General features: G+C 44.0%; 3 protein-coding genes across 3 annotated transcripts; 2 read left to right on the plus strand and 1 right to left on the minus strand.

Annotated features, from left to right (window-relative positions):
• Window positions 1-6,103: 6,103 nt before the first annotated feature.
• Window positions 6,104-10,481, plus strand: CCOS01_00701 (XRN 5'-3' exonuclease; the record flags this gene model as incomplete). Its single annotated transcript, XM_060448898.1, has 3 exons — window positions 6,104-6,259; window positions 6,319-7,912; window positions 7,963-10,481. The coding sequence occupies 3 exons, from the start codon at window positions 6,104-6,106 to the stop codon at window positions 10,479-10,481; spliced, it is 4,269 nt and encodes a 1,422-aa protein (XP_060320336.1).
• A 365-nt stretch (window positions 10,482-10,846) lies between these two features.
• On the minus strand, window positions 10,847-11,586 carry CCOS01_00702 (signal peptidase subunit; the record flags this gene model as incomplete). Its single annotated transcript, XM_060448899.1, has 2 exons — window positions 10,847-11,078; window positions 11,141-11,586. 2 exons carry the CDS (start codon window positions 11,584-11,586, stop codon window positions 10,847-10,849), a joined length of 678 nt encoding a protein of 225 aa, XP_060320337.1.
• Window positions 11,587-12,104: 518 nt separating this feature from the next.
• Window positions 12,105-17,348, plus strand: CCOS01_00703 (sentrin-specific protease; the record flags this gene model as incomplete). The annotated part of the gene is made up of 6 exons (XM_060448900.1): window positions 12,105-12,116; window positions 12,902-13,218; window positions 13,283-13,342; window positions 13,403-13,439; window positions 13,490-14,619; window positions 14,672-17,348. 6 exons carry the CDS (start codon window positions 12,105-12,107, stop codon window positions 17,346-17,348), a joined length of 4,233 nt encoding a protein of 1,410 aa, XP_060320338.1.
• Between the last annotated feature and the right edge of the window lie 30 nt (window positions 17,349-17,378).

A 17,378-nucleotide genomic window follows, 5' to 3' on the forward strand; every position in this document is an offset into this window, starting at 1 on the left:
TCGGACTTACTAATACTCTAATAACTTTTTAAACAATAGTTAACTACGTACTTTAAGAGTACGTCGATATTTTTATTATTATTTATATTAATAATATCCTTATCTTCTCCCCTAACTTCGAAATATATAAAAAGTATATTTATATAGTATTTTAAAAACTCTAAGATACTAAACTATATACCGAACTCTCTAAGTACGAGTTCTATATATAAAAAGTAGACTTCTTTAAATATACTATTATACTAAAATAAATCTATATATAAGTATTAAAAATAGAAGTAATTAGGGACTAGCCTATATTATAGAACGTTAAGGACGTATAAGGATTCTTAAGGTTCGTTAACTTCTATTAACAATTCTTTAAAAACTACGTTAATATAGTTAGACCTTTTAATAACCTAATATAAAAAGATACCCTATTCGTTTAGGATCCTAAGTATAAAAAAGTATTTATTAAAGTTAAAAATATAATCGTTTCTAAACTAGTTATTATAATCCTAAACCTTCGAAAACCTTTTAAAGTCGAGACTAACGCTTTAAACTTTACTATAAAAGCGGTTTTAAAATAACGAGATAAATAAAGAAAACTTTACCTATATTACTTCTACTCTAAAGCATTTTATAGAGCAAAATTAAATTAGTAAATCTATAATAAGGAACTAATAGTAATTATCGAAGTATTTTAAAAATAGAGATTATAGTTATTTAGAACTAAATACGAAGTTATAGTTTATATAAACTATAAGAACCTTACGAACTTTATAATAAACAAAAACTTAAATAAACGATAAGTTAAATAGAGCGAATTCTTATTTAAATATAATTTCTAAATTATTTATTAAAAAAGTTTAAAAAATAGTAGAGCGGACGCTCTTAATAAAAAACCCGATTATAAAGTCGCGGTTCTTAAAAAAACATAAGTTATTTTTAAATAAAAAAAAGATAGTAGCCTTATACTAATTATAAAGCTTTTTATAATAGCTAAAAAAATTAATACTAGCCTAACTAAAAAAATAATCCCTAAGCTTATTATAGAAATTTATAATATATTAGTATACGGTTACTAAGGAGTTATTAAAATATAAAAACGGATTTGCTAATATTATAATAAATCCGCTATACGTATTAAAATTATAAAAATAATTAAAAACTGTGCGACTTATAAAAAAAATAAGAATAGCCTATATAAGCCTTATAGCGAGCTATAATTATTATAACTATTAATAAAAGCATAGTAATTAATTATATAGGACTTTATTATTAAACTACTAAAGTTTAGAGAACTATTTACTAAAGTATAATATAATAGTATCTTAGTTATAGTTAATTAACTTACTAAGTTCGCCTACTTTATCCCCTATAAAGAATTAAATATTATAAAAGACCTAGTATATATATTTACTAAGGTTATATTTTCGAACTACGGTTTATTAAAAAAAATTATTTTTAATAGAGATAAGCTATTTATTTCGAAGTTTTAAAAATCCCTAATTTCGTAACTTGGTATAGATTATAAGCTATTAATATTACTTTACTTATAAACCGATAGATAGATAGAAAAGATTAATTAGATTCTCAAGATATACCTTCGTTATTATATAAACTATAACTAAGATAATTAAGTAGTATTCTTATTAATAACTTAGTTCGTATATAATAATATAGTTAGCGAAAATATAAAAAAATCCCCGTTTTATTTTAATTACGGATTTAAATTAATAGTATATAGAAAAGTATAATAAGGATTATAAGCTATAAAAACTATAGTAAACGTAAGTAAGCTTAAAGAAATCTATAGATAGGTATTAATAAACTTCGAGTTTATATAATAGTATATAAAAAGAAATACGAATAAATTAAAGATTAGAGGACTATTTTTATAAAAGGGGGATAGTACTTATCTCTTTTACTATAATATTAAAATAAAATAACTAAGTAATAAATTAGACTATAAAAAACTTAGACTTTTTAAAATTATTAAAAAAGTTTTATTAATTAATTACGAATTAAAATTACTAAATACGATACGATATTATTTCGTTTTTTATATTTTACTACTTAAGCTTATATTAAAAGGATTATATATAGAAAATTATATTATTATTAAACCGAACTAATTAGAATACGAAGTTAAAAAAATTATTAACTATAAAGTTAAGAACGAAATACGAGAATTCCTTATTAAATAGAAAAATTATAAATATAAAGAAAATATATAGGAACCTATTATAAACCTTTAGAACTTTTGATAGCTTCTTAAAGAGTATTAAAATTAAAATTAAACCTAGAACTCCTAGTTATTACGGTATCTTAATTAATAATTTTAAAAGTACTATTAGCCTATGCCTTATAGGCTACTAAAAAAGTATTTTTAGAACCCTTAAGAAACTTTTTTAATATAATTCGACTCTTTTTAAATACTATTCGTTTTTAAAAACGAAGACGTTCTAATTTAGATAACGACTTATTTAATTTAACCTAAGCTTATTAATAAGCCTTAGCTTTTTTTTATAATTCTATAGCTCTTTCTTAAAACCGTAACTCTTTTACTTCTTTTTTATAATTAAAATAATTAAACTCCGTTATTAATTAACTAACTACGCCCGGTTAACTAAGACTTAATAAATAAAAACGTAATACTTACGAATATAAATAGTATTAGTAGACGTATTATATAAAATACCTAAATAATAATATATTTTATAAACCTTAGAATTAAAAAGAACTAAATAACGAACCCCTCGCGAGTAATAATTTAAATAAAATATTATTTTTACTTTTTTATTAGAAAAACGAATAATATATAATAATTTATAACGAGACGTAGCTATTAAAAATTTCGATTTTTTAATTCGATTTAATATCGTATTAGTATATTTTAAAAAAATACTTAACGATTCCCTAACTTAAGAATAGATAACTTATTTATAAGTCTAGAGGGTTAGACTTTTAAAAAGAGAAGTTAATATTACGACTTAATATATATAATAAGGCTAGGGCCTCGCCCTATAGAACTTACGGCAGCTATTATACTATATATATAAAAATACGGACTTAAATAACTCCTCTCGAGATAAAAAAACTATAAATAAGTTACGTAACTACGATTATATAATAAAATAAAGAACGGATACTTATAAAAAAATAGAACGGATAATCGTAAATAAGTAAGACGAACGACCGTTTAGTAAATAATTAGATAATAATAAATAAGAATATTATAAAAAATATATTTAAAAACGAGATTTATATATAATATAAACTTAAACCGGGCTTAAAAATAAACTTTTTATAGCTTTTTTAATAATTAATTTAATATTAGATTTTACGATCGCTTTTAGCTATTTTTATTAAGAACCCCTTTAAATAAGACTACGATTAATTACTAAAGCCTTATTTACTTTACGATTTATAAATATAGCTTAAGGAAACTATTTATAACTACGATACTATTTACTTAGTATTCGTAGCTTTAACTTTTATTAATATACTTACTATAACTAGCTAGCCGTAATATATAATTAAATAAGATTAATAATAGCCTTACTAACTTAGCTAGTTAAGTATATAATAAAAAAAGTACTAACTAAAAGTCTATTAATAATCTTAATAATCCGGTAACCCCTAATATTAATAATATAAATATTTTTAAGTTATTATAATACTTATTAATTATTAAGGATAAGAACGACGGACTATTTAAAATAAGAAACGAAGACGACGATTTAGTAAATAAGGAGGACCCCGGACTCGAGGTAAGACGTAGGGGATTTGCTAGTTTATTTATTATATATAACTTATTAATTATAAACCTACTTTTTAAAAAACTTAAAATATTTAATACTTAACTATCTATAATATTAAATAATACTACTTAGAAAATCTAAGATTAAATAAATAAAAAACTACTATCTTAGCTAGAAAAAATAATAGCTTAAACCCTAATTAAGCTTAACGACGACTTATTATTTATAAATTTAAAAATCGAAAATAAAAAAGCTAATAATAAGAAGTTATTATTAAATAACGATAACGACTTTTTAAATATTAAAAAGGGGATTAGTAACGAGGAGCTTAAGGAAAGAGAATTTAATAACGGCGTTTTACTTAATAAAAAACTATTAATAAAAAAAAAATATAAGATTAAGGGAAGGAAAAATACGGGTAATAAGAAGCTAAAAATAGTAATATTATAAAAGAATCCTCCTTAGGGTAATTTATTAAAAAAAATACCCGTACCCCTAAAGCCGACTCTTAATAATCCCCTAGTATAACTAATTAAAATTAATCTAATTATATTTATTCTAAATAAAATAATACCTAAATAGTACTACTTAACTCTTAAACTAGTATAACGAAGTTAGCTATATAAAAAGAATTATAATAGCTTATACTATGCTATAGGGTTTTTTAATAATAACTTAGATAATATTATCTTTTTAAAGTTTAAAAATTTTTTAGTTATAATAACTCTTTACTAAATACTTATAAATAGTTAGAAAAAAAGTAACTTATTATTATATCCTATATATAAAGCTTTATATAAAACTATTAAAAAAGAGGTAATAGCTAAAAAAATTATAATAGTAATATATTTATATAGCCTTAGCCCGTTAAAGAGTTAGCGTAATTATTCTAACTAAATTAAGCTATTAAAATATTTTACTATTTATAACTTTATAAAGCTTAGATATAACGATATATTAAATACGCTTCTCGCTATTTATAAATAATAAAAATTAGTACTTCGAACTATTATTATAACTCCCGGGCCTTAATACTTACTTTTAGAATAATTAGAGTAACTATTAATAAAAAAAGAGAAGCTTAGGGATATAATTTTATAATATAATACGACCCTAGTCTAGGATAATAATAAAGAATTCTATAAGTTTATATAGAAGATTATTATTAAAACGATAATAGATAATAAAATAAAAATAATTCTTTTTTAATAAAAGATATAAAAAAGAGGATAGTAAGAAGAAGTAGACTATATAATAAAAATAACTAATATAGTAATTTTAAATAACGAGCGGAAAATAATTCGTAGAAAAGTACTCCGCAATTTTAATACTAAACTATAAGGATAACCTAGTAACTTATTACTAAAGTATTATACTATTAAATATAATAATTACGACTATTATAAAACATTTTAAATAATATATTTATGATAATTATAATAGCGTTATATTTAGAGGAAATAATTAGGGAATATAAGTAATAAGGACGAAATAATTAGGGAATATAAGTAATAAGGACGTCGTAAAATTTTAATTAGGGAGTAGGCTACTATATTATATAGCTATAGGCTATGTATTATAGCTAGTAGTAACTAGTTATAACTGTATATAGGGGCTTCTGCCTATATTAGGGGCTTCTGCCCACATTAGGGGCTTCTGCCCACATTACCTAGAGGAATCAACCACTACTTGACACATCACATTGACCCTACCTTTGCCCCCGGCATACATTGTAGGCCCTAAAGCCAGGCCAATATGCCCCAGAGTTCCGGTGCCAGTGAAAGGCGAAGAGTCATACCGTCAGGGCCAGAAACACTGATGAGCCTCTGTAGCCACTAGCGCCACAGGATTCTCCCACCTAGCCCCGCCACCGCCCAACACCTAGCTGGAGGCGGCGGTTCCTGCCCTGCATCATCCATTATCGATTGCGCCCATATCAGCCAGCATCTGGCGTCAGGTCCATCTGTCCAGCTTCATCTGCGCAACCAAAGATTCCACGTTCACGACCTCTCAACCCTCCCCCCCCTTCACACAGCTCGACAGACCGAGTTCCCTGTTCACCTGGCAGAATCGCAGACAAGTCTGGCTACTCGAATAGCCGACTGTTGATTATTCTTTCACTTGTTCATTTACTCTTTTCTTTTTCCGCGTCGCAACCAGCTTGCGACAGGCTCACCTGGACCTCCTGTGTCAGGACCTCCTTCGTGTTTAGAAGAGATTCAAAATCCCAACGGACCCGTTGCATCGCATCGAGACGGATCGATACAGACTTTCTTGTTGTCTGTTGAATCCATTGCTTCGCTGCAGAACTTGACCAATAGTTGCGCTTAGCTCAAGCGCGCCACCATCACCACATCATGGGGTTCGTCGAGCTTCAACTTCCATCCTTCGGCCAGTTTGCTAACCCTGTCGCCCGCAGTGTCCCCAAATTCTTCAGATGGCTCTCGGAGCGTTATCCAGCCATCTCTCAGCTTATTGCTGAGAACCGCATTCCCGAGTTCGACTGTCTCTATGTTCGCCTCCCCCAAAACTACATCACTTCCAGAACACAGCAGCTAATTCTCTTGGGTAGCTCGACATGAACGGTATCATCCACAATTGCACGCACAAGGACTCGGGCGAAGATACGACATTCCGTCTTACCGAGGAGGAGATGTTTATACGCATCTTCAATTACATTGAGCACTTGTTTGGAAAGATCAAGCCGAAGCAGCTTTTCTTCATGGCCATCGACGGTGTTGCGCCGAGAGCCAAGATGAACCAGCAGCGTGCTAGACGTTTCCGAACCGCCCTCGACAACGAAAAGGCCCGTGACAAGGCGATTGCCGAAGGTGTCGAGATGCCCAAGGAGCCTCCTTTCGACAGTAACTGTATCACGCCTGGTACTGAGTTCATGGCCAAGTTGACGCAGCAGCTCAAGTACTTTGTCAACAAGAAGGTGTCCGAGGATGCCGACTGGCAGGGCTGCGAGATTGTCCTCTCTGGCCACGAGACCCCTGGTGAAGGCGAGCACAAGATCATGGAATACATCAGAAACGCCAAGGCGCAACCTGACTACGATCCCAATGTGCGCCACTGCTTGTACGGCCTCGATGCCGATCTCATCATGCTGGGTCTTCTTAGCCATGACCCCCATTTCTGTCTTCTCCGAGAAGAGGTCACCTTTGGCCGCGCGAGTAAGGCCAAGAGCAAGGAATTGGAGCATCAGAACTTCTACCTGTTGCATCTTTGCATAGTCCGAGAATATCTCGAGTTGGAATTCCAGGAACTCAAAGAGCCTGGACGGCTGAGCTTTCCCTTCGATTTGGAGCGAGTCATCGATGACTTCATCCTCATGGCTTTCTTTGTCGGAAACGATTTCCTTCCTAACCTCCCCCGCCTTCACATCAACGAAGGTGCTCTTGCGGCCATGTTCCGCATCTACAAGTCTGTCCTTCCTCAGGGAAAAGGCTACATCAACGAGGGTGGTGTCATCAAGCTTGATCGTCTTCAGATTTTGTTGAATGAGCTTGCCAAGGATGAAACCAACCAGTTCGAGGACGATATCAGCGACGAGAAATGGTATCAGTCCAAGAAGCTTGCTGAGTCCAACGGTGGCGAGAGCCGCAAGCCCAAGGGTAAGGGCCTCGTTCTGACCTCTTCCCAGAGAGATCTGTGGAAGCAGCAGATTAGACCCTATGTCAACAAGCCTTCAGCCGAACCCCTGGATCTCGGAAGTGGTCTGAACGCCGCCGATCGCAAGTTTGTTCAAGATCTTGCAGATTCCCTCCACATCGAGTGGAACACCAAGGAGGATGATGAAGGCCATCGTCATCTCCTTTTGTCATTTCCCGCGGGTGCGGAAAACATCAACGACGAGGAAGAGGAGGGCACCCTTGCGCTTTACCGAGTCATGCGCAACTACGACAAGGCTACCGTTGTTGATGTCACTGGTGAGGATGCTCAGAAGCAGTACAAGGAACTTTATGAGCAGAAGTACCAGGGTTGGAAGACCAAGTACTACCTGCAGAAGTTCCCTGAATGGGAGCCTGAGAAGTACGAAACTGAGCTCACAAAACTTTGTGAGAACTACGTGCAAGGTCTCCAATGGGTCTTGTACTACTACTACCAGGGAATCGCCTCGTGGCCCTGGTACTACCAGTACCACTACTCTCCTTTGACCTCAGGTACGTTAGATCTTGCACTGATTGTTGAACTTCACTAACAATGACTACAGATGTTGTCAAGGGTCTTGGAGCTGACCTCAACTTCAAGTTGGGCCAGCCTTTCAGACCATTCGAGCAGCTCATGGGTGTCTTGCCCGACCGAAGCAAGTCCATTGTTCCGGATATCTACTGGGATCTCATGACCAACCCGAACTCGCCCATCTACGATTTCTATCCCAGAGACTTTGAGCTCGACATGAACGGAAAGCGCATGGAGTGGGAGGCTGTTGTCAAGATTCCCTTCATTGACGAAAAGCGTCTGCTCAGTGCGATGGAGCCCAAGAACAAGCTCCTCAGCAAGGACCAGAAGGACAGAAACGGCTTCGGGGTCGCTCTCAAGTTCACTTACAACCCCGATGTCAACATCACCTACCCCTCCTCTCTGGTTGGCGTTTTCCCCGACATCACCCCTTGCCACTGTGTGGAGAACATTTTCGAGCTCCCCAACACTGAGGGTCTCAAGTTCCTCAACGGCCTTACCGATGGTGCCAAAATCAACATTGAGGCACTGGCAGGATTTCCAACACTGCACACGCTGCCTTACACGGCGTCGCTGATTGAGGGCTTTGGTGTCAACGTATTCCAGGCAGACAGCAAAAACCCTAGTCAGATCGTCACTCTGACCGAGTCGGAGATTAGGACGAGAGCGCAGGTGGCTGCAGGAAAGCTAGGCAAACGATGCTTCGTCGGATACCCCTTTTTGCAGGAGGCCAAGGTCGTCAAGGTCACCGACGAGCTGTTCGACTACGAGCTCGACCAAAACGGCTCAGTCGTCCAGACGCATCTTGGTCCTAAAGAAATGCACTTCTTCGCCAAGGAGTCCCGCCACATTGAGGATTGGCACTCCAGGCGCCTGGGCATCGTCATTGGCGATGTTGAGTCTCTGGTGCATGTCCATATGCTCAAGGGATTGATCAAGACTGAGGAGGGTGCTTTGATCAAGGAATACGACTTGAACCCCAGCATGAGAAGCGTCTATGCTTCTCAGACCATTGTTGACGAAGTCGTCAACGAGGACCAGCGCTTCATTGAGAAGGCTGCTGTCCCTATTGAGGAGGAGTACCCCGTCGGCACCCAGGCCTTCTTCCTGGGCGAGTACAACTATGGACGGGCTCTTGAGGTTACCGGCCACGCCAACAACAAGGCCAACATCCGAGTTCTCGTCCTCAAGAACAAGGAGCCCGAGTTTGCTAAGCCCATCATTCAAGAAATGAAGCGCCAGAACCGATACACTCCCTCGTACGCCGTCGCAAAGATGCTGGGCCTCCACCCCTTGATTCTGAGCAAGATCCTGTCTTCCTACCAAGTTAACACAGTTGGTGGTCTTCGCGTCAACCTCGGTCTCAACCTAAAGTTCGATGCGAAGAAGCAGAAGGTGCTTGGCTACTCGCAAAAGTCAGAGTCTGGATGGGAGTTCAGCAACGCCGCTATCGAGCTTTTGGCCAGGTACATTGCTGCCTTCCCTGATTTCTTTGCCGCGATTCAGCAGAACCCTCAGGCCAGTGACGTGAGCGACACCGATCTCTGGAAGGATCCCAAGGTGGGATCCCAGCGAGTGAAGGAAATCGGAGCTTGGCTCAAGGAGGCGCAGACCCGCAACTTTGAGAGAGTGCCCTTGGAGGCCGAGCAGCTCGACTCGGTTGTGGTCATGAAGCTTGCTGAGGCAGGTGCGCAGGCCTTCACCCAATCCCACGAGGTCGAGGTCAAGAACATGAAGGGTGTTCCTCGCTCAGCTATCATGAAGCCTAGCGATGCTGAGCTGTTCTTGAGCGGCCAGAAGTTCGCCCTTGGCGATCGTGTCAGCTTCCTGTCTTCTTCTGGCAAGGTGCCTCTCGGCAGCCGAGGAACTGTTGTCGGCCTTAGCCGTACCGCCAACAATCTGCTCTTGGATGTTGTCTGGGACTTGACTTTCATGAGTGGCACCACTTTGGGTGAAAGAGCCCCGCCTTTCCGCGGTATGACAGTCGCTTCCTCCTCGGTTCTCAACACCACCTTCAAGCAGGTTGTCTCCGGCTCCAAGGCTGGAATGCAGCGCAAGCCTGCCCCGGCCCCTGCGTCGCTTACCACTGCCGCCACGGGCGTTCCTCAGTACAGGGATGCGCCTGCCCCGGACCGTGGCGCTTGGCGTGGTGGTGCCAACGGCGGCCAGGGTCAGCCTGGCCGCGGCCGCGGTCGTGGAGGCGGCCCCAACTTGCTCCACAGCACCCTTGTGTACAGACCTCATCCCAACGGTCAACACGGCGGGGAGGAGAACCACGAAGCCAACGGTCAAGGTCAGCGTGGCGGAGGCTTCCGAGGCAGAGGACGTGGCCGCGGAGGTCCCATTCAGAACCCTGGCTACTCCGGTCTTCACGAACAGCCGGCCCAGCAGCCCATGTACGGCAACGTGCCGCCCCCAGCGAACCTCGACGCTCGTGGCAGAGGCCGAGGACGTGGGGGACGCGGTGGACGCGGCCGAGGAGGAGCTCGTGGCCGCGGTGCTGCAAACGGACAGACTAATGGAGCGACTCCCGACGCCGCCCAATCCTAAAAATACATTGTGTGCTTACATTTCTATGGCCTTTCTTGGTTCAGGAGATACCCCTTGATGAAGCGACTTGGTTTCTGATAGATGGCAATGGTTTCCAAAAGTCTATGGAGTATAGAAATGGCATTTACATTGGGCTTGGAGCTGCATGGCGACAGGCCTTTGTCTGTATTGGCCAATGTCCGATTTGGGAGATGGTTGGTCTGGAATAGTCCAGACGGTCCGCCGTCGTAGATAGAGTCTGGAGATCAATGCATCAAGATGCGTCATCACTTGAGTCCTTTTAGAACATCACTTAGTGTGACAACACAGTTGAACGTGGCTTTAGCTCGGAATTTTATTCATTCACGCAAAAGTTCAATCTACGTTCAAGGCTTCTTCTCCTTGACCTTGAGAGCAGGAAGCTTGAAGACCTTGCTAACACCACCCTTGAGTGCCTTCCAGCCGCCAATATCAATGTTCTGGTTCCACGTCAAGATGCCCACCCACGGTTGAACGTTGTAGTGCAGCTTCAGGACGACCTTGTCGGCTTCCGCGATCTTGCTCGAGGGATGGGTGATTTGGTACTTTGGCTTCTGGTTCTTGATGTGGAGTTTGCCGCTGCAAATTTTTGTCAGCATTCTGATACGGCCTGCTATGAAACTTGAGGTCCAAAGTCTTACCGGTTGGGGTCGATGCTCTTGCCCTCGGCGCTCTTCCTCAGCTTGCGCATGGCGGCGGGGCCAATATTGGCAAGGTGGTCGGAGCTGGGAGCGGTGATGATCTGGTCCCAGATGACGGCCTGATTTGTGGCGTTTGTGCCGGCGGCCTTCTTTGAGCTATCGGGCCATTCTGCCGTAACGTAGACGAAGACCTGCTTGGTGTTCCAGGTGAAGAGCTCCGAGAGGTCGGCGTCGAGGGAGAACTTGATGATGGCGTACTCCTCCTTCTTGGAGGAGTAGTAGTGGGGGCGTCCCTTCACGACCTGAACGTTTGTGGTCTTGAGGGAGCCTACAGAGGGGGCGCGAGGGGTGATGAGGTCGGAGGCGGCGATGAAGGCGGCGACGAAGAAGGCTACTGTCGTGAAGAAGCCAAAGGTATTTTGGGCGCGGGTTAGGGTGTTGTACATTTTGACGAGACCTGGCCACCCTGTTGGGGTGTGAGGTGGGCTACTTGTTGTCTGGTCGAAAATAAAGAATACGACGCTTGTCAGCAACTGGATTGCATAAAGGGAAACAGGAATAAAAAGGGAGTTGAAGCTTTTGTTCGCGATCAGATGCGACGTGGGAGGCCACGTTTGGGGGAACAAGCTTCAGCCTTGCGGAGCTGGAGATGTGGCTTTAGCGCGCCATTGGTCGGAGCTTCAGCTTGTGAGGTCCCCTTAGAGGTACCTGGGTACGTCGTCCCCGGCTGGAGCTAAGGAACCTACCGAACCGGTGGTGTGGTCTGTGGGGCCGTAAACGGCTCTTACCGGTGGGTACTTTACGGGCCCAGCATGAGAGGTGAACGGCATTTAGATGCATTCCACCTCGGGTTTTTTTTGAAGCAGCGGATGCGCTTCATCGGATCCTTGTCCATCTGCATTCGCCTTTATATCACATTTAGTGTCTGCAGCTAGATTTCCTCCTCTCAGTTTTCATGATCACCATGAACTCCGCAGTAAGTCGCTGTAACGTCAGTAGATGGGAGGAAAGAGACACGACACTTTGCTCTTGTTATCTCCTTCCATGTACGTATCCATGTCCCGCTTTGCATATTTGAAGTGCCTTACCTTTTCCTCGTGGTAGTTCCTCTTCTCTTTCAACATCACCACTTGCAATGCTCTCTTCCAACTAAGTCAGGCTGGGCCAAGAGCAGAAGCTTCCGCATTTGGTCCATTGCAACTGGCTCAATTCCAAACTCTTCTTCTTCTGCGTCCTCCCCTCCCACCACGTAATCCCCCGCCTTCTTCTCTCCTCACACTTTTCTCAATACCTCGGCTTACAGTGATGCAACATGACACGCAAGAGAAAACCAGACTCAATCCGACTTGGAGGTGAGAATCAGGTATGTCATTGTCTTCTCAGGGTACCTACCATATTGGTGTAGACCCGTGGCCACACTCCTTTCGTTTCTTCTCGGCTTAAGCGGCGGGGATGGTGGGGGAACGCTTCCATTCGAGAAGGCAAGTGCCTCCTGGCGGATGTCGCGCTCCGGCGTGCTGGGTTTAATAGAGTGGATCCCGTCAGAGCTGCCCACGTCGCGCACAGCACAGGCCCCAGGCCACGACGAGACTTCCGGGTTGCAAATCCGCTTAGTTCCAGCGCGTGTCAGCGGGTACCACTGCACCTTTTTTTCTGGTCTCCAGCGTCCCCTCGGTGCCACCCAAATTTTGAGGTGAACCCCGTGGGTGCAGGGCCAGCCTCTGCCTCTGGACCCCACTGCTAACCGCACTTTCACGACAGAAGCAGGAGCGTGTGATCCCTCCTTCACATTCACATTTTAGAGTCGCGAGATCTCCCTGCGATGAAACGTCACAAACGGGCGCATCTCTGTCTTCGTCCGACTTTCCTGCGCCCTCTTCGACTCCGACCGATAGGCCTCGATCCCATACCCCACGACTAAGGTCTACCGCAGAACGCAACGAGGACGGAGCTCTGGAGAAGACTGCGCGTGCGGCAGAAGGGGCGATTGAGATTGAGGAGAGAGGCAAGCAGGCCGGTTCGCAGGTCACACATGTCTGTTCCAGCCGGAATATTTTCATGAAGAAGAAACGGCAAACGTAAGCGGCAGCGCAAATCCCACTTTCCACCAAGATTTGAACTAACATGGGGTTTGGATACCAGGTCCGAGGAGCTTCGACAACGATTCTACGACAGCACCTGCCACTCGTTTCCCACTTACGGGTATGCCTCGATCCGAAACATACAGCGGTAAAGAGACACTGCTGACAATCACTCTTGCAGGACCTCGAAAGACGGGGTTCCCGTTCCGGATCCAATGGTGAGTCTGCCCTACAAGCAGACTAGCAGTCGGGACTGACAATGGCACAGAATTCAAGAACCAAACTGGCGTTGACTGGCGGCAAGCCTCCTGCTTTCAATAACCTCAGCAAAGACTCCAGCAAACGATCAATCGCCGAAGCCCCGAGAGTAGCCAAACGTCGAAAGGTACAACCCGAGACTACACTAAGAGATGTCCCAGCACACGCCACCCTTACAACACAGACGTTCGCTCCGCCCGTGGTATCCTCGTCGCTCTCACCGCAAACGCCCGCATTGGTCGACTTGACGCATTCGCAACGGTCGGTGGACGGGGATGCGGCTAGCAACCGCAGCACACACTCGGTAAACTCGACTGCGAGCGGAAGCGAATTCAGAAACGTGGAAAAAGCGCACAGCGGTTCCAGTAGGGGCGGTAGGAGATCTGGCAATCGCCCTCGCCCTCGAGGATTGCGAGTCAGAGACTCAAAGAAGCCCGAGGGCTATGACTGGGATGGCGAGGATGAGATCGTCCAAGACCAGCCAACACAGAATAGGCGAGCTCGTGGAGATTCGGCAGAAGCCCCCAGAAAAAAGGCTTTCCGTCAACCCCCGAGACGCGGTCAAGATGATATACAAGAGGTTTCGGAGGACGACGAACTCGCTTTCCAGACCGGGCGTAGCCATCGAGCGAGAGATGACATCTCGGATGATGATGGAAGGTCACCAGACGCCGGCAACACAAAACGGAAGCGAGGAGACATGGCCACGGTGAAATTCGAAAAGTCGCAGCCGGTTAAATCGCAGCCGGTCATATCGCAGCAGGGCATCCCCAAGAATTTTACCCTCAAAGTTGTTCGTGCCGTATCAGGGAAGGACACCTTCGAGGCCAAGAAGCCAGAGGAGTGTGTTCTCCTGAAGCTCGACCAGCACTTCAGGAGCCTCATCGCTTTCGATCAGGCAGGCAGGCCTTTTTCGGAGAGAGGGTGGCTGGATGTCAAGTTGATGTTCTGTACTAAAATATTTTACAGCATCACGGGCACCCCGTTCGCGGTAATTTGGAGATCTTCTTCCTCAAACGTAGGAGGCTTACTGGTGCTCGGCTTTGCTGAACCAGGAGATGCCCACCGCCTTGGGGACTGGGCTGAAGCCAGGGTAAAAGCCTTCACTACACAGAAGACCGACTGTTCCCCCAAGGACAGGTATGTATTCCGGCGGGTCGCTCTCAATCTCAGGGTGCTAACAAAAAGCTAGCGAGTATCTCCAGAAGATCTATGAAAAGCAAAAAGCGATTGCGGAGAAGTGGGAGGACAAAAGAGACTCTCAGCCGGATGATATCAAGCTCCTGGAACACAAAGAGGCGATCAAGACCAAAGCCGATACGATATCAGTACCGTGGACTCAGTCGAAAACCAGCCCCCCGAACAATCCACCACTTCGCGGCAGTATGAAGGCCGAAGACTCATCGCGTTCGTCGAAGCCCGAGATTACGCCGTCACGTTCTTCAAAACCCGACACTACAACGTCTTCCTACTTCTTTCCCATCAGCCATGACACCGGGACTGAGTCTCGACAGGTCAAGGAATCGCCCAGGGAAGCAAGGAGCACCGCCAGACGAGTCCAGGAATCTTCTCTTGGCATGCCCAAACGCAAATCCCCAAGCCCCGTCTCGTGGATACAGCAAAACCCTGATTGGGACAAGATATGGAACGAGAAGCCGCTTATTTTCCCAGCTACGGGAAAGAACAGAGCGTCAGTCTATCGTGATGATATTTCGCGCCTGGAAGAAGGAGAATACCTGAACGACAATCTCATTGGTTTCTACCTACGGTACCTTCAAGTTCACCTGGAAAAGCAGAATAAAAAACTTTCCGACCGTATCTACATTATGAACACATACTTCTATCCGAAACTGACTGACACCAAGGCGGGCCGGGGGATCAACTACGAAGGCGTCAAATCCTGGACTGCAAAGGTCGACCTTTTCGCCTACGACTACATCGTGGTGCCCGTCAATGAGAGTGCTCACTGGTATCTGGCAATCATCTGTCATCCATCCAAGCTGCTCAAGACAGATGACGGTGAACCCGAGGTCAAAGATGGCAAATCTCTAGATGAGTTTAAAGAAGAATTAAAGGGAACCCCAGAGGAGAAACCAGTAGGGTCGGACGAAGGCATGGTTTCTACTGTTGGCGAGCAAGTCGAACTGATGAGTCTGGAAGAGAGCCAACCTGGGGAAGAAGAGAAGAAGGAAGAGCCGAGGCCTGGGAAGAAAGACAAGGGACCGTCTACGAAGCAACGTCAAGTACGCAAAAGCACGGGAATCGCTTTTCGGAAGCAGGATCCCACAGAAGCCAGAGTCATCACTCTTGACTCTCTCGGCGTCGGGCACTCCCCTACTTGCGGCAATCTGAAGGCCTACCTCGTCCAAGAAGCCAAAGATAAGCGCAACATGGCAATCGAACCACCTGGTACCTTTGGATTGACGGCAAAGAAAATCCCCGAGCAGGAAGATCACGCAAGTTGCGGCGCATTTCTCCTGGGCTACATGCGTGAGTTCCTGAAGGACCCTGACAGCGTGGTCACCAAAATAGTTCGTAAAGAGCGGCTAGATTGGGATATCACGTCCCCCGCGATGCGAAGCGAACTCCGTACCATCATTATCGAACAGAGGAAACTACAGAATGCCACCTTGGCGGCAGAGAGGAAAGCTAAGCGCATGTCTACTGGACAGCCTACTCCCGGCATCCTGCCAGATGAACGTCAAGAGAGCGAGCTTGCGCCCCCGAGAACTCCTCAGCCAGTGGCTGACGTGCCAAAGAATCCGTCATCCACTGTCAAAGGGTCTCCAGCCATAGGCCTGCCTCCCAACAATGGCATCAGCCCGCCGGCGAAAATCGAGGGAGGCGACGCAACCTCTCTCTCTGAAGATCCCGATTCTTCGAACCAGGGTAAATTTACCACTACTGGGATCGAGGAAGTCTCGGGCATTGCTCAACCCGTAGGAGTCAAGGAAGGCCCGAGCATGGAGAAGACGCCGCAGGTCGAGCCCAATGCACAGCATATCGAAGCTTGTGAACCTGGCCCGGCAGCCGAGCGCTCTGTATTACCTGGCAACACCATTCTCCCGACCAACGAGCAATGCGACGTGATGCGGACTCTCGTGGACAGTTTCGAGCCGCCAGCGACGCCAATTCGGGAGGCATCGCGCAGCGGCAACTCAACTGGAGGCCGGTTCAGAACCAGTCCTCGCAGAACAAGTCCTCGTTTTTCAAGAACCAAGCCGGTCGAGGTGGACGAGAACCAAATGCTCTCCGCACTGAAATCGACGCCGGCTCAGCCTTCCGATCAAGTGGTACCAGGTTCTCGAAGTTCAAAAAAGAAACCGGGCAACAGTCACAAGATGTTACAGCCGCTTGCGTCTTCACCAGCCCAGTCTGCCGAGCAAAGAAAGGCAGCTGTCCGGGGTTTTAAGAGGAAACTCAGTATCAGTGAGGAAATACTATGCGAACTGTCTTCTCCACCGCCCAAGGCTGCTCGCAAGGATGAAAAGCCTGAATCCCAACCTCAGAAGGGTGACTCGCCGAGCCAACAACTGCTCGGTGAATTGCAATCTTCCGGCGAGTCGATGCCAGGGCAGAGCCTCACATCCGGGACGGATGCCAGAATGCAAGAGAGCATCATTATCGAAGACGCGGAAGCTCCAAAGACGTCGCCTCGGACGTTGACAAACACTATCACGCAGAAGAGTTCTTACTCTGAGGTCAAGTCGCCGCCTCGGTCTCCTAAAAAGAGGAAGCAGCCTTCTCCGCAAGACCAGCGAGCAAGGAATAGGGCGATACCGAGCATCGAGCGGGACGCCGAGAGCTCATTCAACAAAATCCAGAGGCCTGCGAACGGCTCTGAGACGGTGGATCTTACCGTGAACTGAGCAGGAACCGAACCATGATACCCCGTTAAG

This window comes from Colletotrichum costaricense, assembly GCF_030867565.1.
Source record: "Colletotrichum costaricense strain IMI 309622 chromosome Unknown Scaffold_1.1, whole genome shotgun sequence".
Classification (NCBI taxonomy): Eukaryota; Fungi; Ascomycota; class Sordariomycetes; order Glomerellales; family Glomerellaceae; genus Colletotrichum; species Colletotrichum costaricense.